The 26,271-nt window shown below is 40.9% G+C and overlaps 1 protein-coding gene across 1 annotated transcript in view; it reads left to right on the top strand.

The window, feature by feature from the left end:
* GABBR2 (gamma-aminobutyric acid type B receptor subunit 2) overlaps positions 1-26,271 on the top strand; it is a 1,198,492-nt gene that overhangs the window by 550,143 nt on the left and 622,078 nt on the right. The window contains exons 4-5 of the mRNA XM_073587861.1: positions 1,351-1,452; positions 15,960-16,025. Of these exons, the coding sequence (XP_073443962.1) occupies positions 1,351-1,452; positions 15,960-16,025 (168 nt within the window). The remainder of the gene's footprint in view (positions 1-1,350; positions 1,453-15,959; positions 16,026-26,271) is intronic.

Genomic DNA, 26,271 nt, shown 5'->3' with positions numbered 1-26,271 from the left:
GAGGTGCTGAAAAAGCTGCAGGTCGTAAGAGATGAAAACCTGCTCTTTTCCAGCCACAATGGACTACCAACATCGTCGCAGTACCAGGATCCTGCAAATCTTTCTGCTCAACTCTACTTATGACAACATACCCAAATCATTCTTAACTGGCTTAAAAGGGTTATTGAAAAAATATCAATAAATGCATATAAAATAGAAAATTATACAAATTACTCATGCAATTCAATTATCAAAAGTGCTCCAGCCGGTAGATATTCAGTCTATTTTGGCCCTAGTTTTTTTCTAGATACAGGGCAGCATTGCTTGTGTCAGCACTTTTAGCAGTGCTGTGTGTTAAGGGGGGCAGACTAAATGGTTGATTTTGACAGCCGAACAAGCTCCCTTCTATGTCGCAAGTGATGGATAGATGCTTAGTAGAAAGCTGGCTTAGCTTTTGGAATGGACCAGTGAGTCAGTTTCCTTTATACGGCACTGATGACATGCCAATCCGGGAAGCGCCATCCTGCGTCAAGGAGAAGCCAAGAGTGGATTTTGCCAACATCTTCTCCATTCTCAAGTGACATATAGCAGTAGTTCTTATTGGTATTTAGGACTTTTAGTACTGGAAGGATTTAAATAATGATGTTGGTATATCACATGACCCTTTTCTTTCCATTTAAATTATCATAAATGTTGCCCAGAGTTTCACTTTCAATTTCTAATATCTTTTGTTTCATTTTAGCAGTGCCCATCGTTTCTTCAACTTTCCACAGACCTAATATTAGTTAATACTATTATTATCATATATTATAGTACTGGATATCTATCATGTTAATAGAAGGATATTGTAACTGCTCAGTCTCATTACATTTTAAGTAGTATTTTAAAAGTCATTAAAATGGTAATATCCTCAGAAAGGCAGCACCGGCCACCACGTTCAGCATGACCTCTTTAGAATCCTGTTAGAAAAAGCTTGATTATTTTGGCCATTTGCCATAAGATTAATTGAAGGCCACCTGTGGCTTTCTAACGATTAGTGACACTATGCATATATTTTGTAATTACCATTAATAAATTGGGCCCATAAATTTTAACAGGTTGCTAGAAGTAGGTCTGGAAAAATGTAAAAATCAATCATCTGCGTTCCACAGATCCTATGTTTTGGCTCTACAGCTTCATTTTATTATGCTAAATAGTCTCCTGCCTGTGATGAGCTCAATGAATTGTTTAGGGTCCTGGAGAAAGTGGAAAATAGAGACATTAATCATACTATATCTATGTACTTTATCAAGGTAAAGCCGTGTAGTCCATCTGCTTGCAACTAAACAGTGCCAATTTATCCATTTAGCCTCTTTTTTTATTTCCTGACAGGTGAGAAATGACTTGACAGGTGAACTGGAAGACTCTGATATACAAATTGCGGACACTGAGAGTTTTTCCAATGATCCCTGCATCAGTGTGAAAAAACTTAAGGTATTGAATACATAGATACAGTATACATAAATTTGTATGTAGTGCACAGAGAGTGGAATTTTTAAAAGAAAAAGTTTAGATTATTTAATTTTATTTATATTTTATATATTCTGATTTTACTTTTTCACTTTGGGAACATGTATTTATTTAAAGTGTCTTTACAGTCCAGGTTTGCTCATCTATAGTGTAATTTTATTCATACCCACTGTTTCATTTCTGGAGGATTAATTTCTTAAAAGCTGAAAAAAACAGGAGAAAAAACTGCAGAATTATCTTGTAGGCAGAACAGAATTATAATTCACCAGGGTTGCCATCATGGATAGTCTGTGATAAATGGATTTTTTTTTGCCATATTTATAAAAGGAAAGGCTACTTTCACACTTGCTTTGTTTTGCAGCGCGTTTTTCCTGCAAAAAAACGCATGGAAAAAACGCATACAAACGCATACAAATGCTGCGTTTTTTTCAAGCATTTTTATGAGCATGCATGAAAAAAACGCAGCATTTTTATGCGTTTGTATGCGTTTTTAGTGCGTTTTTACCGCGTTTGCATTTTTTTCCAACATTAGTTGGCCCCTCACACTAACCCAAACCATGACTTTACTAACCCTAACCCTAACCCTTAACCAAACCATACCCTAACCCTTAACCAAACCTAACCCTAACCCTGACCCTAACCCTTAACCAAACCATACTAACCCTAACCCTAGCCCTAACCCTTAACCAAACCCTACTAACCCAAACCCTAACCCTAAACCCTAACTAACCCTAAACCCTAACCCTTAACCAAACCATACTAACCCTAACCCTAAACCCCCTTAACTAACCCTAACTCTAACCCAAACCCCTAATTTCCATTGTCTAACCAATGGTCAACAAAAAAACGCATGCGCAAAAAAACGCATACATGAGCATGCCAATGCGCACATACAGTGGGGCAAAAAAGTATTTAGTCAGTCAGCAATAGTGCAAGTTCCACCAGTTAAAAAGATGAGAGGCGTCTGTAATTTACATCATAGGTAGACCTCAACTATGGGAGACAAACTGAGAAAAAAAAATCCAGAAAATCACATTGTCTGTTTTTTTTTCATTTTATTTGCATATTATGGTGGAAAATAAGTATTTGGTCAGAAACAAGCAATCAAGATTTCTGGCTCTCACAGACCTGTAACTTCTTCTTTAAGAGTCTCCTCTTTCCTCCACTCATTACCTGTAGTAATGGCACCTGTTTAAACTTGTTATCAGTATAAAAAGACACCTGTGCACACCCTCAAACAGTCTGACTCCAAACTCCACTATGGTGAAGACCAAAGAGCTGTCAAAGGACACCAGAAACAAAATTGTAGCCCTGCACCAGGCTGGGAAGACTGAATCTGCAATAGCCAACCAGCTTTGAGTGAAGAAATCAACTGTGGGAGCAATAATTAGAAAATGGAAGACATACAAGACCACTGATAATCTCCCTCGATCTGGTGCGCCACGCAAAATCCCACCCCGTGGGGTCAGAATGATCACAAGAACGGTGAGCAAAAATCCCAGAACCACGCGGGGGGACCTAGTGAATGAACTGCAGAGAGCTGGGACCAATGTAACAAGGCCTACCATAAGTAACACACTACGCCACCATGGACTCAGATCCTGCAGTGCCAGACGTGTCCCACTGCTTAAGCCTGTACATGTCCGGGCCCGTCTGAAGTTTGCTAGAGAGCATTTGGATGATCCAGAGGAGTTTTGGGAGAATGTCCTATGGTCTGATGAAACCAAACTGGAACTGTTTGGTAGAAACACAACTTGTCGTGTTTGGAGGAAAAAGAATACTGAGTTGCATCCATCAAACACCATACCTACTGTAAAGCATAGTGGTGGAAACATCATGCTTTGGGACTGTTTCTCTGCAAAGGGGCCAGGACGACTGATCCGGGTACATGAAAGAATGAATGGGGCCATGTATCGTGAGATTTTGAGTGCAAACCTCCTTCCATCAGCAAGGGCATTGAAGATGAAACGTGGCTGGGTCTTTCAACATGACAATGATCAAAAGCACACCGCCAGGGCAACGAAGGAGTGGCTTCGTAAGAAGCATTTCAAGGTCCTGGAGTGGCCTAGCCAGTCTCCAGATCTCAACCCTATAGAAAACCTTTGGAGGGAGTTGAAAGTCCGTGTTGCCAAGCGAAAAGCCAAAAACATCACTGCTCTAGAGGAGATCTGTATGGAGGAATGGGCCAACATACCAACAACAGTGTGTGGCAACTTTGTGAAGACTTACAGAAAATGTTTGACCTCTGTCATTGCCAACAAAGGATATATCACAAAGTATTGAGATGAAATTTTGTTTCTGACCAAATACTTATTTTCCACCATAATATGCAAATAAAATGAAAAAAAAACAGACAATGTGATTTTCTGGATTTTTTTTTCTCAGTTTGTCTCCCATAGTTGAGGTCTACCTATGATGTAAATTACAGACGCCTCTCATCTTTTTAAGTGGTGGAACTTGCACTATTGCTGACTGACTAAATACTTTTTTGCCCCACTGTATGCACACCCATAGACTTATAATGGGTGTCTTGCTGTAAAAAAAACGCATTGCGCGCGCATGCGTTTTTTTGAGGCAAGTCTGACGCCCAAAAATGCAACAGGATGCATTTTGTGCGCCCGAGCGCACACCACAAAAAAACGCATGTGCGTAAAACGCATACAAACGCATGTGTATGCGCACATAAGTGCATCCCATGCAAAATATAGGGAAAAAAAGCGCATGCGTTTTTTAGCGCTAAAATATAGCGCAAAAAAACGCAAGTGTAAAACCAGCCTAAGTGATGCGTTTTGACGCTGAAAGGGATTGCACAGTTTATTGTCATAGTGATTGTAACTATCGTCATTTTAGGGTTCACAGCAGTTTTATGAACTATAGATCTCTGATATTATTTATGAATTAATTATTTTTAATGTTTCTGTAAAAAATGTTTGCTGTCTGTAATTTTATAACAAGTTGTCTAGTAAAAAAATCCAGTTGTTAAGCCTGCAGTTTACCTGCTACATTAAAAACATAAGGTCAATGCTATATTATTAGAATCATATGAGCTACGTGACTGTATTTATAAAAGCAGCAAGAAAACTAATTGAACATTTCCAGAGAGAAAGCAACCGCACATAGCAATAGATGGATTTACTTAGGTTTGCTTGAAGCTAAATTCATTGGAAAGAGAGCACAGCATGAGTGGACCTAAAAATAGATGGCAAAATAGATCACCTAAGGACTCCATTGTCAGTAGCCATACTGCACTATTTCAAAATGTCAGGGAATTAAAGAGATCATTTTTTTTCCTGTGTTGAATTTCCTGTGATAGAAAGCAAGAAGCTAAACAAACCTCAACAAAAAAAAAATCCATGTTCAATCCTTGTTTTGTTTCAGATGTGGCAATACAGTTGGAAATGCAAAATTCATTGATTGATGACGTTGGTAAAATTTCATGGCTCATGTCATCTTGTGTATTTTATTAATTTTTCTTTTTTTTTACCTTATAGTGCTAACAAGAATTTACCAGCTGTACTATTGAAATTAATGGTTGCATAACGATATTATAATTATGTTAAACAACCAACTATGTTATATCCATATTACTGAAAGGCTTGTCTCACAAGGTCAATGTTTGCATCAGCATGATAATCAGCTACCTCTGCAGTCTATCAGGGGTGAGCTAGGCAAAGCACTTACAAGCTCTTTGCTATAGAGCTTGCATGTGCTACTCTGAAGCTGGCGGTGGTGCCCCTATACTCCTCTGATGCTGTAGAAGCAAAGCTACTTCTGCTTGCAGCATATTAGACTTGGAGCCAGCTATGCAGCCATGCCACTGGTCTGAGCTGTCATTGAGTCCTCCAATCCCCCTGCAAAAGGGGAGCCAGAAAGGAGGAGAGCAATGCTGTCAGCCAAGAAAAAAACAAACAGTATTTACCTGCAGATGAAAATATGTTTAGCAGTGTAATTAAAAGAACGACTGCAGGGAGGAGTTAAAGGTCTTAGGCTACAAGTCTGCAGTCACCACATGCACTGCTCGCTGTGAGGATTCTCCTGTGCCAGCACTGGGAGCGCTCATGTGACCACAAGTATGCGATTTGCATGCTTCTGGCCACATTCCAAGTAGACTGTATCCTGCCTTGCTCAATACACTTGCAATGAGCATGGCTGCGCCCATCCAGAAAAATCATGATAAGCATTGTAACTGCTACTTAACCTCATCCCAGAGCTGCATTCACAGCAACACTGCTTAAGTAATGCTGTGCAATTTCCTCAATGCTACTACTGTTGCTGTCTGTGTACTAACTAACAAATGACGAGCAAGAATCCTTCCCCATGTGCTGTGCTCGGTATGGGAGATATAATAGCAGCTAGTCTCCTCTCGCAAGCTCAGACATGAACACAAAGTAAAAGATAATTGTAAGGCATCCAGAAATAAAAATTGGTGAAAATGTAAGATATGAGTCATACAATGGCCAGATTTAGTGTTATTCCTCATGTACATACAGGACAGGCTATTCTAAATATTTATGGTAATGCATGGATGATCGTGTACTCCATAGAAAAAGTCACTTGATGTTCTTTGTCCTGGCTTTCTGGTTTCTTAGGTTGGAAGGGCATAATGCAGTTTCAACAGATATTTATAGGAACCCACTTTGCATCTGTATGCTTAGAATTTCATTGGATGGTACCATATTTCACGGATGCAATGTTTTTCTTTTCATAAACTCTGCTTGTGGAGGAAAATAACACTGCAATATAGTGCCATGAAGAATAGTGTGATATAATTTAGCAAGCGTGAGATACAAGGACTCTATTTCGATGAGAATATCTGCAGATTTGTCATGTACACAAGTCAGTCTTTTTTTCTAACCAAGGGTAGAAATTATTTAGGTAACTTTTAGATAGTTTGACTTGCGTTTTCCCTAATTGAGTTAAAGCAGAGGCTTAGACAGAAAGATGATGGGATAGATAGATGATAGATAGGTAGATAGATAGATAGATAGATAGATAGATAGATAGATAGGTACAGTAGATATAGAGCAAGCAGTTGGAACAGCACACAGCAAACAGGGCCTCCCAGGCATGGAATCCCCTCCAAGCAATATGACATAGATTTGGAAATAAAAGAGGCAGCACTCCAGTATTTCCAAAATACAAAAGGGACTTTATTGGACCTAGTGGCATGGCAACGTTTTGGCTACAATGAACAATTCTAAAAACTGTGCAAAGTCTCATTGTAGCCAAAACGTCGCCATGCCACCAGGGCCAATAAAGTCCCTTTTGTATTTTTGGAAATACTGGAGTGCTGCCTCTTTTTTTACAAATCTAAATAGATAGATAAATAGTTAGATCGAACGATCAATCGATGGATGGATGGATGGATAGATAGATAGATAGATAGATAGATAGATGGTCAAAATTGGTGGTCAGAATTTTGACCATGTATGTAGATAGATAGATGATAGATAGATAGATAGATAGATAGATAGATAGATAGATACACACGGTCAAAATTGGTGGTCAGAATTTTGACCACATGTGTAGATAGAGAGATGATAGATGATAGATGCTAGATAGATAGACAGATAAATAGATATAGAGAAAAAGAATACAGTAGCACATGTACATGAATCTAGGCCATGTGAAAACACAGAAAAACATTAAAACCATTCAATTTAGATAATAATCCTCAAAAATATATATATATTTTTTTTACATTTTTCAGTAAGATGAAAAATGAAGGTTCTTAGTGCACAAATTGGCCAATTCATGTAAGCCCATCAACCACGGCAAGGTGACCTCCCCTGATGGGTCCCTGCTCTACCGTACATAAGCCACTTCTGGGCCACCAGCCTGCAATTTTGGACAAATATGTCACTACCGGGCTAAGCCTACAATTTATGGGCAGGTAGAGCTGATTGCAGCCACCTGCAAGGCCAATAGGAGGGGTGCAAGATCAGTATGAAGGCAGCTAGCATCCAGCAACTAAATAGAGAAAAAAAAAAACGACCAGCACCTCCTAGTGTGAACACGTGCAAGCTGCAAAAACTGCACAATATAGAGAAAAAGAAGACAGTAGCACAAGTACATGAATCTAGGCCATGTGAAAACACAGAAAAACATTAAAACCATTCAATTTAGATAATAATCCTCAAAAATATTTTAAAAAAATAAAACTCATGAAATAAGCCTGGACTGAAATGATGGTACCCTTAACTTAATATTTTGTTGCACAATCTTTTGAGGTAATCACTGCAATCAAATGATTTCTGTAACTGTCAATGAGACTTCTGCACCTCTAGACAGGTATTTTGTCCCACTCCTCAAGAGCAAACTGCTCCAGTTGTCTCGTGTTTGAAGGTTGCCTTTTCCAGATGGCATTTTTCAGCTCTTTCCAAAGATGCTCAATAGGATTTAGGTCAGGGCTCATAGATGGCCACTTTACAATAGTCCAATGTTTTCCTCTTAGCCATCCTTGGATGTTTTTAGCTGTGTGTTTTGGGTCATTATCCTGTTGCAAGATACATGACCTGCGACTAAAACCAACTTTCTGACACTGGGCAGCACATTTCTCTCTAGAATCCCTTGATAGTCTTGAGATTTCATGGCACCCTACACAGATTCTAGACACCCTATGCCAGATGCAGCAAAGCAGCACCAGAACATAACAGAGCCTCCTCCATGTTTCACAGTAGGGACGGTGTTCTTATCTTGATATGCTTCATTTTTCCGTTTGTCAATATAGAGCCGATGTGCCTTGCCAAAAAGTTCCATTTTTGTCTCATCTGTCCATAGGACATTCTCCCAGAAGCGTTGGGGTTTGTCAACATGTAGTTTGGCAAATTCCAGTCTGGCTTTTTATGATTTTTTTCAACAATGGTGTCCTCGTTGGTTGTCTCCCATGAAGCCCACTTTGACTCATACAATGATGGATGGTGCAATCTGACACTAATGTTCCTTGAGCTTGAAGTTCACCTTTAACCTGTTTAGAAGTTTTTCTGGGCTCTTTTGTTACCATTCGTATTATCCATCTCTTTGATTTGTCAGCAGTTTTCCTCCTGCGGCCACGTCCAGGGAGGTTGGCTACAGTCCCATGGAGCTCAAATTTCTGAATAATATGTGCAACTGTAGTCACAGGAACATCAAGCTGCTTGGAGATGGTCTTGTAACTTTTACCTTTAACATGTTTGTCTATAATTTTCTTCCTAATCTCCTGAGGCAACTCTTTCCTTCGCTTCCTCTGGTCCATGTTGAGTATGATACATACCATGTCACCAAACATCACAGTGAGAATCTGTAACCTTCTATACAGGCCCACTCACTGATTCCAAGATTGTAGACACCTGTGATACTGATTAGTGGACACACCTTGATTTAACAAGTCCCTTTTGTCACATTATTTTCAGGGGTGCCATCGTTTCTGTCCAGGCCTATTTCATGAGTTTTATTTTTTATATTTATTTTTAATTCTGTGGAAGCATGGTTGAAAAGCAATGTCTGACTTTCATTTGTTCATTTTCATAGATTTTTTATTTATTATTACTTTTGTCAGATTCGATTCCATTGTGGGTTTTTCTGCCATTAAACTAGGGGTGCCAACAATTTTGACCACATGTGTAGATAGATAAAGAGATGATAGATAGATTGATAGATATGTCAAGTTAGATAGATAATAGATAGATGGATAGATAGATGATAGATAGAGAGATGTTAAATAATAAAGATAGATAATAGATAGATGGATAGATAGATGATAGATAGAAAGAGAGATGATAAATAATAAAGATAGATAATAGATAGATGGATAGATAGATACATATGGGATACATAGATAGATAGATAGATAGATACATAGATAGGTATGGGATAGATCGATAGATAGATGGACAGATAGATAACACTGGGGAACGCAATTTTTTAGGAGTTAGGTCAGACAACTGTTCTTAATTAATTTTTGGATGCTGAATCCAGAAATGATCTCAGTTTTTCTCTTTCACATCAAGTTTTTGAACTATAGGATTTTTGTCTTCTCAAAAATATGTAAACTACTGTACCTAAAAAGTTTTTTTTTTTAAATAGTACAAATATGAACAAAAAATGAAATATATAAGAAATAGGCATGACAAATATGTTTTTTAACACTATCATGTTTTTTACAAAGGATATATATATATATATATGCAAATATTTAAGGTAAAAATGTACATTTATAGCTTTTTCTGGAGTGTTTAACTTGCGGACAATCACGTTTGGTGCTCCAGCAATAGTCAGCCATCATATGTACATCCCATCTACCCTGGTAACGGTCTTCCATAACCTTCAAATCTTGGTGAAATCGTTCACATGGCTCATCGCTAACAGCACCAAGATTTTCCGGAAAGTTGGCAAGATGGCAATGCAGAAAATGTAGTTTAATACTCATGTTGCAACCAAGCGCTTTGTAGCTCTCCAATAGTTTCTGAACAATTTCTTTGTAATTACTTGCACGTGTATTTCCAAGAAAGTTCTTGACGACATCTTTGAATGATAACCAAGCATTCTTCTCAAGATCTGACATAGTCCCGGTGAAATGTTCATCTTTGATGAGCTGTCGAATTTGTGGACCATCAAACACACCAGCCTTGATTTTTTCAATGGACAGTCCAGGAAGTGCCAACATGATGTACTTAAAACAGTCGCTGTCAGTTGGCAATGCTTTTACAAATTGCTTCATGAGACCTAGTTTTATGTGCAGAGGTGCGAATAGTATATTCTTCCTGTCAACAAGTGGCTGATGTAGAATGTTAGGATCTCCAGGTTTAAGACCAGATCTTGGAGGCCAATTCGACTCAACCCAATGCTTTTCTCGAGCTCTGCTATCCCACATACAGAGAAAGCAGGGATACTTTGTGTACCCACGTTGCTGACCAAGAAGGAAGCAAACCATTTTAAGGTCAACACAGATGATCCAATTGTGTGTGTCATATTTCAATAACTCAATAACTCTCTTTACATCTCCATGTTCTTCACGAAGAGAGACAGAATGCCCAATAGGGACTGCACCAAATAAATTGCCATTGTGTAGAAGGACACACTTAAGACTCCGCTTTGAGCTATCAATAAACAGTCGCCATTCATTTGGATTGTACATTGAAAGCCCTAATTCTTGTAGTAAACCAGGAATATTATGGCAAAACACAAAACCGCTGTCACACCGAAAGTACTGCAAAAATGTACTTTCTCTAGTACGAAAGTATGATACCTTCGCTCCTTGTTCAAGTAACTGTTTCTCATTCAGCCTTGATGCTAGTAATTCTGAAGCTTTTTTTGATAAGCCCAATTCACGTGCTAAATCATTTAACTCGTGCTGATCAAATCCCTTACGAACTGAATCCTTGTGACTTTCAAATTCTGCATCATTGCTGTCACTGTGTTCGTCAACATCACTCAGAACTTCTAGAGATGGTAGCTGTTCGAAAACTGGCACTGGAATTTCAGCTGAATGAGGCATTGGTCTGATAGCTGACGGTAGATTTGGATATTCTATTTTACTTTTATTTTTCCTGTTAAATCCTGATGTTTTCACTAAACAGAAGTAACAGTCTGTGGAATGACTTTTTTGCTCTCTCCACACCATGGGGATACCAAATGCCAACTTTTCACGTGTTCCTTTGGTCCACATCCGTAAACTCTCGACACACTGCTTGCACACTATGTGAGGGGCCCATGGCTTATCTTGATCACCGAGTTTTACTTTAAAATATGCAAAATATGCTTGTTTGACAAATGCACTGATGTTTGCCCTTTGAACTGGAATGGTGAAAACACCACAAATATAGCAGAAGGAGTCAGGGTTGTTTAGGCATTTACGACGAGAGGAAGGCGCAGACATGATCTGAAACAAAGGAAATATGTACATAAGTAAATAAAACACTGAGATGGAAAGTTACAAGCTTTGAAAACTAAAAAAGAAAAAAATCATAAAAGATATATAAATTACAACTAAGCGCCCAATGTAAAGAGAAAAGCTATCACAAATCCTATTTATTCCTACTATGATACATTTTTTGTGTAAAGATATTGATAATTATGACGTATTGGGAGCTGTACACACCTCTCACCACACTGTCATAGTTGTGACTACTCTTACAAGTTGCCACGTAGCTCTATATGAGTCGAATTGTACTCAGATAACAAGTCTTATTACAGAAATCAGTGCAATTGTGCTTCTATTGCAGGTAAGTTGAGGAGGAAAAACTTGACGTGATAGAAAAAAACTGACTACATTTTTGGAATCAGCATGCCAATTTTTAGTATAAATCAGCTCAAAAACCTAACTCAACAGAAAATTTTTTCTCAAATTGTTCCCCAGTGTAATAGATACAGTAGATAAGGGATGAATGGATAGATAGATAGAGAGATAGATAGATAGCATCAAGACCCTCTGAAATACATGCAGATTTATAAGTCTAGGTAAATGCCTGTAATACACATACACATATTTTATTTAGAAGGAATTACCAAGAAGAGAACATCGCTTCCTGAAAGCCAAGATTGATGTCAGTCGAGGGCACTAATGTTCTGTTATAAAATGCTTTCAAATATTTATTCAGTTCTCACCAAATGTATTTTAATGATAGAACCTTGTCTCATCTTCAAAGCTTTTTCGGTTTTTTTCTGTCTTATGTTTGCATGGTAATTATAATGCTGTCATTAGTCAAGACAATAAACATAAGGACATGATGTGCTTGTTTTCAGCACTGAAATGTATAATTCATAGAAAAAATAATATACATGCAAAATATGTTGAAGGCATTAAGACTTTTGTAGATTATATTTGTCAATGGATATAAATCCTATGAGAAAATGCTAGTGTTTGTGAAAGAATTATAACGACTCCTGGAGAGAACCCTCAGGGCCGTGATACCAACCCACCCTGGGTGAGCTGACCTAGTGAGGACCACCCCCTATACAGGGAGTATCAGGGGCAAACCCAGGAGAATAAAGTACCACGGCTGCTGGAGCCAGGTGGCCGGCTCGAAGGAGGTGTGAAAGACCATGTCTAGCAGGGTGAAGACAGGGACACGCTGCGTACAAGAATGCATAAAGCATGTACACGGGGGCACGCTGGGTACAGGAGTGCATAGAGCGTGTTCACGGGGGCACGCAGGGAACAGGTTAGTTCAGAGCACGCACTGGGAAGCATGCCTGGGAGAGCACGTACTAGGAAGTACGTCAGAGTACAAGGTAGTGGACCTGAGTACAGAGAGCGACCATGCAGGCACCAAGCTGGCCTAGCAAGGAAGCAAGATGATATTCAGGCACAGCCTACAGGAAGAGACTGCCTGATATAGGGAATGCGCGCCAGGACTTCCAGGTTAGGGTCCTCCAGGACCATAGAGACGTCAGAGTTAGCACGGCTGCAGTCAGAGCTGCGAGATGTACGCAAGCGCACCCGATGGGACCCAGAGCCAGGCATGCAGCTGCAGAGTCAAGAGCGCGAGGCATGCGTGCGCACAAGATGGGACCCCAGCCGCGAGACCGGAAGTGAGTATGTCGGGCGGCGCGCTCCAGCTCCAGAGGCGTGCCGGGAAGCTGTGGACCGGGAAGTATGAGGAGGCACGGGGAAGAGCGGTGTGACAAGAATGTACTTAATCAAAATTGGATTGAGATATATATATTTGAAGAATGAATTTCTTCAAGTTTAGCAAACATTCTACTAATAAAAAAGCAATAGGGAATGAAAGTTACAGTCACAACTTGGGCCTGAGGAGTTCCCCAACAACTCCTGAGCATGGGTAATGATCTTATTAAGCTTAGACAGTGGGTCAGGTAAAGTGTTAACAGTAAGGGTGGTAATGATACCCAATGATGGTTTTTATTTATTTATATCTAGCAGAGGCACACAGGGAAGTCATCTGCTTCCTCTTGTACATACATCTTGACCAAAAGGAGAAGAAAAGGCTAGTGTTTGTGAAAGAATTATAATGACTCCTGGAGTGAACCCTCAGGGCCGTGATACCAACCCACCCTGGGTGAGCTGACCTAGTGAGGACCACCCCCTATACAGGGAGCATCAGGGGCAAACCCAGGGGAATAAAGTACCATGGCTACTGGAACCAGGTGGCCGGCTCAAAGGAGGCGCGAAAGACCATGTCTAGCAGGGTGAAGACAGGGACACGCTGCATACAAGAGTGCATAAAGCATGTACACGGGGGCACGCTGGGTTCAGGAGTGCATAGAGCGTGTTCACGGGGGCACACAGGGAACAGGTTAGTTCAGAGAGCGCACTGGGAAGCATGCCTGGGAGAGCGCGCACTAGGAAGCACGTCAGAGAACAAGGTAGTGGACCTGAGTACAGAGAGCGACCATGCAGGCACCAAGCTGGCCTAGCAAGGAAGCAAGATGATAATCAGGCGCAGCCTACAGGAAGAGGCTGCCTGATATAGGGAATGCGCGCCAGGACTTCTGGATATGGGTCCTCCAGGACCATAGAGACATCAGAGTAAGCACGGTTGCAGTCAGAGCTGCGGGATGTGCGCAAGCGTGCCCGATGGGACCCGGAGCCAGGCGTGCAGCTGCAGAGTCAAGAGCGCGAGGCATGCGCTCACACAAGATTGGACCCCAGCGCCAGCTGCGAGTCCACAAAAAGTTACTAGTATTAAACAACTTTATTCAAACAGTAAGGCATAATACAAATAACAGAATATGGAAAAAAGCAGAAAAGGCTGGGGTGTGAGGGACATCACTTTGTCAAGCATGTTTCAGGGTAGGGAGACTCTTGGCCAATAGATCACCATAACATCATGATTGTATAAATAATTTAAAGTGCTTGGTGCATACAAGGTGTGACCAGAGTACCTTATAATTATGATGTATGCAAACATCCAAATTATGGATGTGAAATTGGCAAAGGCCAGTATCGACGTTAGCAGGCACTAGTATGGGTAAGCTGATATTACTTTGATCACCTCAATTTTTGGATTCAGCTTTACGTTTTATGTGCATTTCTGCACCAGATAACGTCGATTCTGGCCTTTGCTAATTTCACATCCATAATTTGGATGTTTGCATGCATCATAATTATAAGGTAGTATGGTCGCACCATGTATGCACTAAGCACTTTAATTATTTATGCAATCATGATGTTGCGGTGATCTATTGGCCTAGAGTCTCCCTACCCTGATACATACATGATGAATTGATGTCCCTCACATCTGAGCCTTTTCTGCTTTTTTGGAAAGTAATGAACTAGGAGACTAAATAACGCAATGGGGTCTTATTTGATGATACGGAAGAGTGAGAAAAGTGAGACCACTCTCCTGATGTGGTTGCAGTTCACAAACATGTGACAGGCATGTATTACAGCTGCTGCAGGACACCGGTCACAAATGGACCCAGGGAAAATGAAGAGCAGGAAGGAGGTGTCATTCAATGCGCTGCTGATAAAAGTTCGACCTGTAAACCAATAACCAATAAAACTCCTTCGATTTTATCCGGCCATCAAGCTTTTATTAGCTGCACATTGAATGACACATTCTTCCTGCTCTTGATTTTCTGTTTTTTGACTTTTTTACATTTTCTGTAATTTGTATTATGTCTTAGTGTTTGAATAAACTTGTTTAATATTAGTAACTTTTTGTGGACATTTACTCCATGGTTTGTGTAGGATTAATGTTATTTGGAGTGTCCTTAATATCTTGTTTCTGGTCTTCTATATAGGCATATGGCCAGTTGGACCTTATATGCAGCATGTCATTGCTTCAGTGGATTTTGATTCCAACTTTTGTACAAGTTCAGATCTTTCAGGCTTCTGCCAGTTATACTAATTAGTAATAGCACTACTCACGACTAAGCCGTGAGGCTGGGTAATCAAGAGGTCCGAGGTCAAAAGCCAAGAGAGTACATCATAAACACAGAGGGTGAGATGAAGGCATAGTCAGGAAATTAAAGGCCCCTTTACATTTAGCGATGCACCAGCGATCACGACCCCGATACGACCCGGTCAGGATCGCTGGTGCATCGCTAAATGGTCACTAGTGAGCTGCCACACAGGCAGATCTCACAACGATGCAGCAGTGATACAGCGGTCGTTACTTTCCTTTCAGACGTGGTGATCCTGACGTCCTCCCGTCCGCATCCACGCGTCTCTCATCAGCGCCAGCAGGACGCGCCCGACGAGAAATGGAGCTGCGCGATCTCGCGCGATCAGTGATGGACAGCGGGGGAGCCGGTCGGAGGTAAGTATCACACATAGCGATATCGCTAGCGACACCTAAGCACACCCCATTCCTACATTGGATGGCAGACCTATCATTCCCTGCATCCAGGCACTCAGATAGGAAAAATTGTGACATTATTTCAATCGAGTTAAACCATCTGTCTGCATCTGCCACTGTTTTCTTAAATAAAAAGGGCAGCCATAGACAGGTTAAAATTTAGCTGTGATAATATGTATTGTAACATATTAGCTACAAATATAATTTTTTCTTCTTTCATTTTTATAGGGCAATGATGTACGAATAATCATCGGCCAGTTTGATGAGCATATGGCAGCAAAAGTGTTCTGTTGTGTAAGTAGTAATATTATAGTTTGAACTTAGAAAGCACTAATATGAGAATCACATTATTAAGTGGAAGGCGAAAAGAAGAAAAAAGCCGGCACCATTCAACCTGTGTGTTTTAACTTGTCTTTAAACCAAACTTTGGACTTAGCAATCAAGCCTGTAGGTACCGGGATGCTCACAAAATGAAAGGCAGACATGTACATGAAATGAAAAAATGGTAGCACTCACCGGTCCTGTAAAGTCCAATGTCTATATTCAGAAAAATATATTATAATTGGCTGCAGACAGGGAAAGAGCACATATGAGGGACAACAATCGTTTTGCGCCTTTCTGCTCTTCTACTGGTCCTGGAATGATACCAGGACCAGTAGAAGCGCAGTAAGGTGCGAGACGAATAAAGACATTGGATTTTGCATGACCAGAGAGTGCTACCATTTTTTCTTCTCATATACATTATAAAATGCCATTGCTCAAATACGAAATAATGAATAAAACAAGAGGTTTTAGAACCTTACATACCATTGAAAAACATGTCTACAATTTCATGACCTAAAGTGGTTTTCTTACAATTATAAAATTCCATCTCTTCTAGATCAAGTAAAAGAGAACAATTCTTTAAATTGAATCATTTTTGAACATGGTCCTGTGTCGAGAAATGGCAAACACCTACCGGTACTTCTTATGGTGCCCCCTAGTTTTTTTTTTATTATTGACTCCCGTATTCTGCAGATGATGCTGGGAGATTAGCTACAGGGCATTTGACATCTCTTTTTCTGCATCCTTGTATTATTCAAGTTGATGCCACTTGCACATGGAGCAGCACAAGTGCACTTTTTAGCAAACTGTTCATAGTAATGTTTTATAACTGCAACATAGTATTACCAATGATAAATCGAATCTTTCACGACAAATATGGTACTTTCACAACACTTTTTTATTAAAGTCTATTTTTTATGTTGTCACAAATATACCCCAATCCACCTCCTACCAGTGATTTTATGTACAACTGTGTGATTTTTGCACTAATTTATGAGTGACGTTTAGAACAATTTTTCACAACAAAGGCAAAAACCATCAGATAAATTAACCCCTTTACCCCCAAGGGTGGTTTGCACGTTCATGACCGGGCCAATTTTTACAATTCTGACCACTGTCCCTTTATGAGGTAATAACTCTGAAACGCTTCCATGGATCCCGATGATTCTGACATTATTTTCTTGTGTCATATTTTACTTCATGTTAGTGGTAAAATTTCATTCAAATAACTTGTGTTTATTTATGAAAAAAATGGAAATTTGGCAAAAATCTTGAAAATTTTGCAATTTTCCAACTTTGAATTTTTATGCCCTTAAATCACAGAGATTTGGCACACAAAAAACTTAATAAGTAACATTTCCCACATGTTTACTTTATATCAGCACAATTTTGGATCCAAAGTTTTTTTGTTAGGGAGTTATAAGGGTTAAAAGTTAACCAGCGATGTCTCATTTTTACAACACCATTTTATTTTTAAGGACCACGTCACATTTGAAGTCACTTTGAGGGGTCTATATGATAGAAAATAACAAAAAGTGACACCATTCTAAAAACTGCACCCCTCAAGGTGCTCAAAACCACGTTAAAGAAGTTTATTAACCCTCCAGGTGCTTCACAGGAATTTTTTGAATGTTTAAAAAAATGAATATTTAACTTTTTTTCACAAAAAAATTACTTCAGGTCCAATTTTTTTATTTTACCAAGGGTAACAGGAGAAACTGGACTGCAAAAGTTATTGTGCAATTTCTCCTGAGTACGCTCATATCTGATATGTGGGGGGGAACCACTGTTTCGGCGCATGGCAGAGCTCAGAAGGGAAGGAGCGCCGTTTGACTTTTTCAATGCAAAATTGGCTGGAATTCAGATCGGACGCCATGTCACGTTTGGAGAGCCCCTGATGTGCCTAAACAGTGGAAACCCCCACAAGTGACCCCATTTTGGAAACTAGACCATGCAAGGAACTTATCTAGATATGTGGTGAGAACTTTGAACCCACAAGGGCTTCACAGAAGTTTATAACGTACAGCCATACAATTAAAAAATCATATTTTTTCCACAAAAATGATCTTTTCACCCCCAATTTTTATTTTCCCAAGGGTAACAGGACCCTAAAAGTTATTGGGCAATTTGTCCTGAGTACAATGATACCCTATATGTGTGTGTAAACGACTATTCGGGCGCATGGTACTGTAGAGCTGGAAGGGAAACAGCGCCATTTGACTTTTATGGCTGGAATTGAGATTGGACACCATGTCGCGTTTGGAAAGCCCCTGATGTGCCAAAACAGTAGAAACCCCCACAAATGACACCATTTTGGAAACTAGACCCCCCAAGTAACTTATCTAGATGTGTGGTGAGAACTTTGAACCCCCAAGGGCTTCACAGAAGTTTATAACGTACAGCCGTACAATTAAAAAATCATATTTTTTCCACAAAAGTGATCTTTTCACTCACAATTTTTATTTTTCCAAGTGTAACAGGACCCCAAAAGTTATTTTGCAATTTGTCCTGAGTACGCTGATACCCCATATGTGGGGGTAAACCACTATTTGGGCACATGGCAGAGCTCGGAAGGGAAGCAGCGCCATTTGACTTTTATGGCTCGAATTGAGATCGGACGCCATTTCGCGTTAGGAAAGCTCCTGATGTGCCAAAACAGTGGAAACCCCCCACAAATGACACCATTTTGGAAACTATACCCCCCAAGGAACTTATCTAGATGTGTGGTGAGAACTTTAAACCTCCCAAGGCTTCACAGAAGTTTATAACGTACAGTCGTAAAATTAAAAAATCACATTTTTTCCACAAAAATGATCTTTTCACCCCCAATTTTTATTTTCCCAAGGGTAGCAGGACCCTAAAACTTATTGTGCAATTTGTCCTGAGTATGCTGATACACCACATGTGGGGGTAAACCACTATTTGGGCGCATGGCAGAGCTCGGAAGGGAAGCAGCGCCATTTGACGTTTTGGGCTGGAATTGAGATCGGACACCATGTCGCGATTGGAAAACCCCTGATGTACCTAAACAGTGGAAACCCCACACAATTTACACCATTTTGGAAACTAGACCCATCAAGGAACTTATCTAGATGTGTGGTGAAGTTCACAGAAGTTTATAACGCCCAGGCGTGAAAATAAAAAAAATCATATTTTTTCCACAAACATGAACATTTAGTCCCCAATTTTTTTTATTTTCCCAAAGGTAACAGGAGAAATTGGACCCCAAAAGTTGTTGTACAATTTGTCCTGAGTATGCTGATACCCCATATGTGGGAGAAAACTACCGTATGGGCACACGTCGGGGCTCGGAAGGGAAGTAGAGACGTTTTGGAATGCAGACTTTGATGGAATGGTCTGCGGGTGTCATGTTGCCTTTGGAAAGCACCTGTTGTACCTAAACAGTGGAAACCCCCACAATTTACACCATTTTGGAAACTAGACCCACCACGGAACTTATCTAGATGTGTGGTGAGCACTTTGAACCCCCAAGTGCTTCACAGAAGTTTATAACGCCCGGGCGTGAAAATAAGAAAATCATATTTTTTTTCCACAAAAATGATCTTTTTGCCCCCAATTTTTTATTTTCCTAAAGTTAACAGGAGAAAATGGACCACAAAAGTTGTTTTTCAATTTGTCCTGAGTAGGCTGATACCCCATATGTGGGAGTAAAACGCTGTTTGGGCGCACAGCAGAGCTTGGAAGGGAAGGAGAACACAGAATTGGCTGGAATTGAGATCAGACGCCATGCTGCGTTTGGAGAGCACCTGATGTGCCCAAACAGTGGAAACTCCCCAATTCTAACTCCAACCCTAACCCCAACACACCCCTATCCCTAATCTCAGCCCTAACCCTAGCCCTAACCCTAATGGAAAAATGGAAATAAATACATTTTTTTAATTTTATTATTTTTCCCTAACTAAGGGGGTGATAAAGGGTGGTTTGATTTAATATTTATGGCTGGTTTTATGTTTGGCAGCTGTCATATGCTAAAAGACGCTTTTTATTGTAAAATAGTTTTTGCATCACCACATTTTGAGAGCTATAATTTTTCCATATTTTGACCCACCGAGTCATGTGAGGTCTTATTTTTTGCGGGACGAGTTGACGTTTTTATTGGCACCATTTACAGGCACATGACATTTTTTGATCGCTTTTTATTCCGATTTTTGGGACTCTGAATGAACAAAAACCAGCATTTCAAGAATTTCTTTGGGGGTTGCGTTTACACCGTTCAGCGTGCAGTAAAATTGAAAAGGCGGTTTTATTCTTTGTGTCAGTACGATTACTTTTTTATTTTTTCACTGATGATGCTGTATGGTGGCTCGATTTTTGCGGGACAAGATGATGTTTTCAGCAGTACCATGGTAATTTATATCCGTTTTTTTGATCGCACGTTATTGCACTTTTTGTTCGGCGGTATGATAATAAAGCACTATTTTTTGTTTTGTTTTTTATTTTTATTTTTTCAGGGGTTTGCTAAAGGGGTTAACTAATGGGACAGTTTTATAGGGAGGGTCATTACGGATGTGGCGATACTAAATATGTGTACTTTTATTGTTTTGTTTTGTTTTTATTTCCAAAAAATGAATTTATTAGGGAATATTTTTTTAATTTATTTAGAGATTTTTTTATAAATTATTTTTACACTTTTTTTTAAATTTATTACAATGTCACAAGGGGGACATAGCTGTCATGTGACAGATCGCTGTGACAGATCAGCGATCTGTCACAGGCAGTGCTGCAGGCTTCCTCATGCCGGCGCTTTGCAGGCATGAGGAAGCCACCTCCCTGCAGGCCCCCGAAGGTCCCCGCCGCCATTTTGGATCCGGGGACCTTCAGGGAAGGAGCCCCCGCAGCAGCGCTGCACATTGCACTGCTGCGGGGGTCTCAGGGAATCTCGGAGGGAGCCCCCTCCCTGCCGATACTTCCCTAAACTCCGGTACACTGCAATCGTGTTTGATCGCAGTGTGCCAGGGGTTAACGTGTCGGGGGCGGTCCGTGACCGCCCATGACACATAGTGCCGGGTGTCAGCTGTGATAATCAGCTGACACCCGGCCGCGATCAGCGGCGCTCACCACGTACTAGGGGCCTGGGTCCCATGGGTGGGATAGTACGTGTAACAAATGGAAGCGAAGGCAGAGATGGTGAAGTTGACATTCGTTTTTTATTTTTAAAGTGGAACCTCGGGACCACGGTTTGGGGGGCTCCGAAGGGGGCGTGACTAGTGAGCCCCAGGTACCCGTAGTAAAGCCCCTCAGACGGCCAGAATGGAATACCCGGAGGACACAGGTGCTACCTCCAGTTAGACCCCGAACACGTGGCAGCTGTCGCAGCAGGACCAAAAGGGATAGCAGTAGTTACAGCAGAATCCGTAATGAGACGGGTCCTGAATCCGGGTAGTTGGCAAGGAGTCGGTTCCAGTGACCTTCACACAGTCCTCGGACTCGGATGGCTGTTGGCGGAATGGGATGGGTTTCGCCCAGATAGTTGCAGATATAACCAGGAAGCACAGGATACTGATACTCTGTGGAAACAGATAGCATTAGATAGTGCACAGAGACTGCAGACGCAGCGCAGACAGGTTAGCATGAGAACCGGATGTAGCAATGATTGATCCTCGTTGCTCCGACGCTCTCCCTATGGAGGAGAGGCCAGAAATAGCAGCCAGTGTGCTGCCATTGGTTAATTGCACTTTTTAAAAAATGAAAAAATGCATGCTGTCCATTAAGAAGGCAGGAGAGTGGGCGGGCATGCCCTCATAGCTATAGTTGCAGATCTTCTGACAGGACGCCAGGAGGTGGAGACAGGAGGGAGACCTGAATGTAGAGCAGCAGCATGGGACCCAGAGGAGGCCGGCTGCTGCCTAAGGACAGCGTGTGAGGCTGGAGGTGAGTGCCCAGAGCGGAGGGCAGCGACTGACCTGGACGCAGCGCCAGGACGGGGACTGGGTGTTACAGTACGTCAGATGTCAGAAAGGGGTTAAAAAAAGTCTTGCAAATAATGAATCGAGGACATATTTTAAAAAGTGAATGGTAAATTGCATGACACAGGATGTTTCATGAAAAGACTATATTATACTGAAGCTGCATCTGCAGAGGTAATGTAGTACTTAAAGCATAATCTCCATTTTAATTTTTATTTCATTAATCTGTACTACAAATGAAAATAATGAACTTTGTAATATATGTTATCAGAGAAATCTGCTTCTGTCTCTCAAAATTCTGTATTCAATGAAAACTTTCCCATTACTGAGATAAGAGATGGCAGGTGCTACAGATACAATTCTATGTCAATAGGAGGAGAAGGGAGGAGCTTGGCTTCTAGCTCCTCCCCCTCTTATGTACATAGAATTGTATCTGTAGCAGCTGCCATCTCCTATCTCAGTAATAGGAAAGTCTTCACTGAATACAGATTTTACCTCAGAGTTGAGACTCTAGGTAATGAATGATCAGACTTGGCAGAGAAAAAACACATTTCTCTGATAAGATATATTAAAAAGTTGGTTATTTTCATGTTTTTCATGTGTAGTATTAATTAATGAAATAAAAATGAATACGACAGTTGCTCCTTAATATCACCAATTTAAATAAATGAATGTAATACATGGACGAACCAGGTTAAACAGAGGAAGAGCCACTGTTTTCAATTGTTCTCTGTGATGATTAACTTAGGAGGTCCTGAGTGAGGGTTGCCTCTTTTAAATAAAATTTGCACTTACATGCGAATTTGAACATTTTCGAGATTCGCTTCACAGTTCGCAATAAAAAAAACTAAATACTTTGCCAGACATGATTTCCTTCACTCCTGAAGCATCACAGAACGGGCTAACATTGGTTGGAGCGTGGGCCACCCAGAAATCCTCCACATCTATAGCATCTTACGGATTATCATACCTTGTACAGTGGTGATCTGTACCTGGGCAATCAGAGATCAGTGACTCCCACAGAGCACAGTTTTTCATGCCAGAGTCATTCTCCATTTTCAAGGTCACTGGTTAAGTCTCTCTCTTGTAGAGTGTACACTGTTATGATCAGTGGGGTCCTCCCTCTCCCTTCTGTACGGTGTAGCCTCCTATGGTCAACAGAGCCCTCCCACTCTCTCCTGGAGAGTGTAAGCTCTTATGATTAGTAGGGTCCTCTACCTCTCTCCCTCGTAGAGTGTACACTCTTATGATTAGTAGGGTAATCTCCCTTTCTATCTCATGTAGAGTGTACACTCTTATGATCAGCAGGGTCCTCCCTCTCTCTCTCTCTCCCGTAGAGTGTAAGCTCTTATGATTAGTAGGGTCCTCTCCCTCTCTCTCTCTTGTAGAGTGTAAGCTGTTATCATTAGTAGGGTACTCTCCCTCTCTCTCTCTTTTGTAGAGTGTAAGCTCTTATTATTAGTAGAGTTCTATCCCTTTCTCTCTCCTGTAGAGTGTAAGCTCTTATCATTAGTAGGGTCCTATCCCTCTATCTCTCGTAGAGTGTAAGCTGTTATCATTAGTAGGGTCCTCTCCCTCTCTCTCTCTTGTAGAGTGTAATCTCTTATGATTAGTAGGATCCTCTCCTCTCTCTCGTAGAGTGTAAGCTGTTATCATTAGTAGGTTCCTCTCCCTCTCTCTCTCTCTCGTAGAGTGTAATCTCTTATGATTAGTAGAGTTCTCTCCCTTTCTCTCTCCTGTAGAGTGGCTGTACACTTATGATCAGCAGAGTCATCCCTCTCCCTTCTGTACATTGTAGCCATTTATGTTCAGCATGGTCCTCCCTCTCTCCAGTAGAGTGTAAGCTGTTATGGTCAGCAGGTCCTTTCTATCTCGCCTGTACAGAGTAAATTCTTATGTTCACCAGTGTTTTCTCTCTCTCTTCTCCCCCACCTGTATGTATTTTCTGACCAATTACAAGTTTTACAGATTTGGGATTTTTTAATTTATTTTATTTTGAGCAAATTTATTCACCACGACTTGAATTTCTGGGAAAAAATTTTGGGAAGTCATCAAATTCAAATTCCAAAAGACCCGCTCACCTCTAGTAGCTGTACTAAAACTTTTAACTTTATTTAAATCTATATAATGGTGTTCCTTCTTTTATTTTAGCGTAATTTCAGTTGTTAAAAATCATTTTCTAGGAGCATTACTCCTTAAGGTACTGTCACACTTAGCGATGTACCAGCGATCCCGACCAGCAATATGACGCGGTCAGGATCGCTGGTACATCGCTAAGTGGTCGCTAGTGAGCTGCCACATAGGCAGATCTCACCAGCGACATCGCTGGGGACGGGGATTGCTACCTACCTGTCTCACCAGGCGATCCTGCGTCCTCCTGCCCGGCTCCACGCGTCGCTCGCCTTCACAGCAGGAAGCGCCACAGGAAGCTGACGACGAGAAACAGTCCAGCCTGTTCTCGCGCGATCAGCGATAACCAGCGGGGGAGCCCGTCGCTGGTAAGTATCAGACACAGCGATATCGCTAGCAATATCGCTATAACGTCACTAGTTATAGCGATATTGCTAGCGATATCTCTTAGTATGACATGCCCTTTACTTTATTACATCAAGTGCCTCATCTTTTGTTAAAAAGCTTATCTCAACATCTATCTTCAGCAGTGCACTACTCTCTAGCCTACAGACTTCCAATTTGGTGGGGAAATGTGCTCACCTCTTTGACTGACAGTTCAAGCCAGCACACTGTTAAAGTCCCCGTAAAGGCTTAGCTACTGATGAGAAGATGAGCAGAGGTGATGAACTCTGGCCTGTGGCAGCAGCTGACTGATTGAGGAGATGAGCAGTCACCTTATAAGCCAGTTACTGGTGAAGACGAGAATGCTGTAGAACTGCTCCTGGGCTCCTGTGCAGCTCAGTAACCATTCCTTGTAATGAATGGGACTGAATAAAAGCTGTGGCCCATCTCTTTGGTAATGAGTAGTGTTGAGCGATACCTTCTGATATCGGGAAATATTGGATTGGATTGGACCGATACCCAAAAAGTATCGGATATCGCCGATTCCGATACCGGAAACCAATGCAAGTCATTGGGACAGAAATATCGGAATTAAAATAAACCCTTTCTTTCTTTGTAGGTTAATTCTACATGAAGGAAAACAACTAAGAATAATGTAGAATGTATTGTGGGAGGTGGAGGAGACATTAAAGGCATAGAGGTTTAGCCCAATCAAATGGAATAGCAGGAATAATTTTTTTTTTAAGACGTTTGGAGTTACAAAGATATTGACTATGTTAAGCTTTTTCATATTTTGTCAGATATGTATGTTTCACTACTTCTATGCTCTTCACTTTCTTTTTTACTTCTCCCACACTTTCTCCTTCATGATCCTCAGCAGCAGCAGCATCGTTTTCATCAACTTCTTCTTCACCTTATTCATCTTCTTGTTCTTCACCTTCTTCCTATTATTCTTTTTTTTTACATTCTTAATATTCTTCTTATTCAACTATTATTCTTCTTCATATTCTACTTCTTCATCTTCTTCCTATTCTTCTTCTTCATCATATTCTTATTTGGGACAGGCATTCCTGTAGTTGTTATCTATAAAACTTTGAAGATTACACCTTCCATTCTGCCTGTCACAAAAGATTTACAACAGGATTTGTCCGTGTTCAGTTTGGCCTGCAGCAGCAGGCATTTTCCAGGGGCACCACGAGGAGGAACGGACTCACCCCCATACACTGCTTAGTCTTATTCTGCTTATAATTTAGATAATATCTTTTGCTCTGATTTTTAGTCTTATGCGTATTCTGCTTTTTGTTCTCCTGCTTCTTGGTCTTCTGTCTCTTGTTGTTCTGTGTCTTGGTGGTTGTCTTCATGTCCTTTGTCCTCTTGGTCATCTTCTTCAGGGTCATCTTTTTGGTCTTCTTTGGGGTGGTCTTCAGGGTCGTCGTCTTTGGGGTAGTCGTCTTCTTCGGGGTGGTCTTCAGGGTCGTCGTCTTCAGGGTCATCATCTTTGGGGTCGTCTTCTTCGGGGTGGTCTTCGGGGTCATCGTCTTCAGGGTCGTCATCAGGGAGATCCAGAGTGATTACCAAAAACCATTTCAAAAAGCTTGAACTTGGAAATGTAGCAGAAGGTACAAGAAGGCTGAGGAACTGCTGAGAACCAGCTGACGTTACTGGAGCACGGATGGGTAGCAGAAGAAACAAGAACCAATGGCACTACCGAGGACCAGCTGATGGTACTGGAACCTGGTTACTAAGCAGGAGTTACCTGTGCTAGAAAGCACTAC

The sequence above is a fragment of the Dendrobates tinctorius genome, unplaced genomic scaffold (assembly GCF_039654945.1).
Source record: "Dendrobates tinctorius isolate UK_male_01 unplaced genomic scaffold, ASM3965494v1 ptg000102l, whole genome shotgun sequence".
In the NCBI taxonomy this organism is placed as follows: Eukaryota; Metazoa; Chordata; class Amphibia; order Anura; family Dendrobatidae; genus Dendrobates; species Dendrobates tinctorius.
This window is presented reverse-complemented; position numbering and strand designations above follow the sequence as displayed.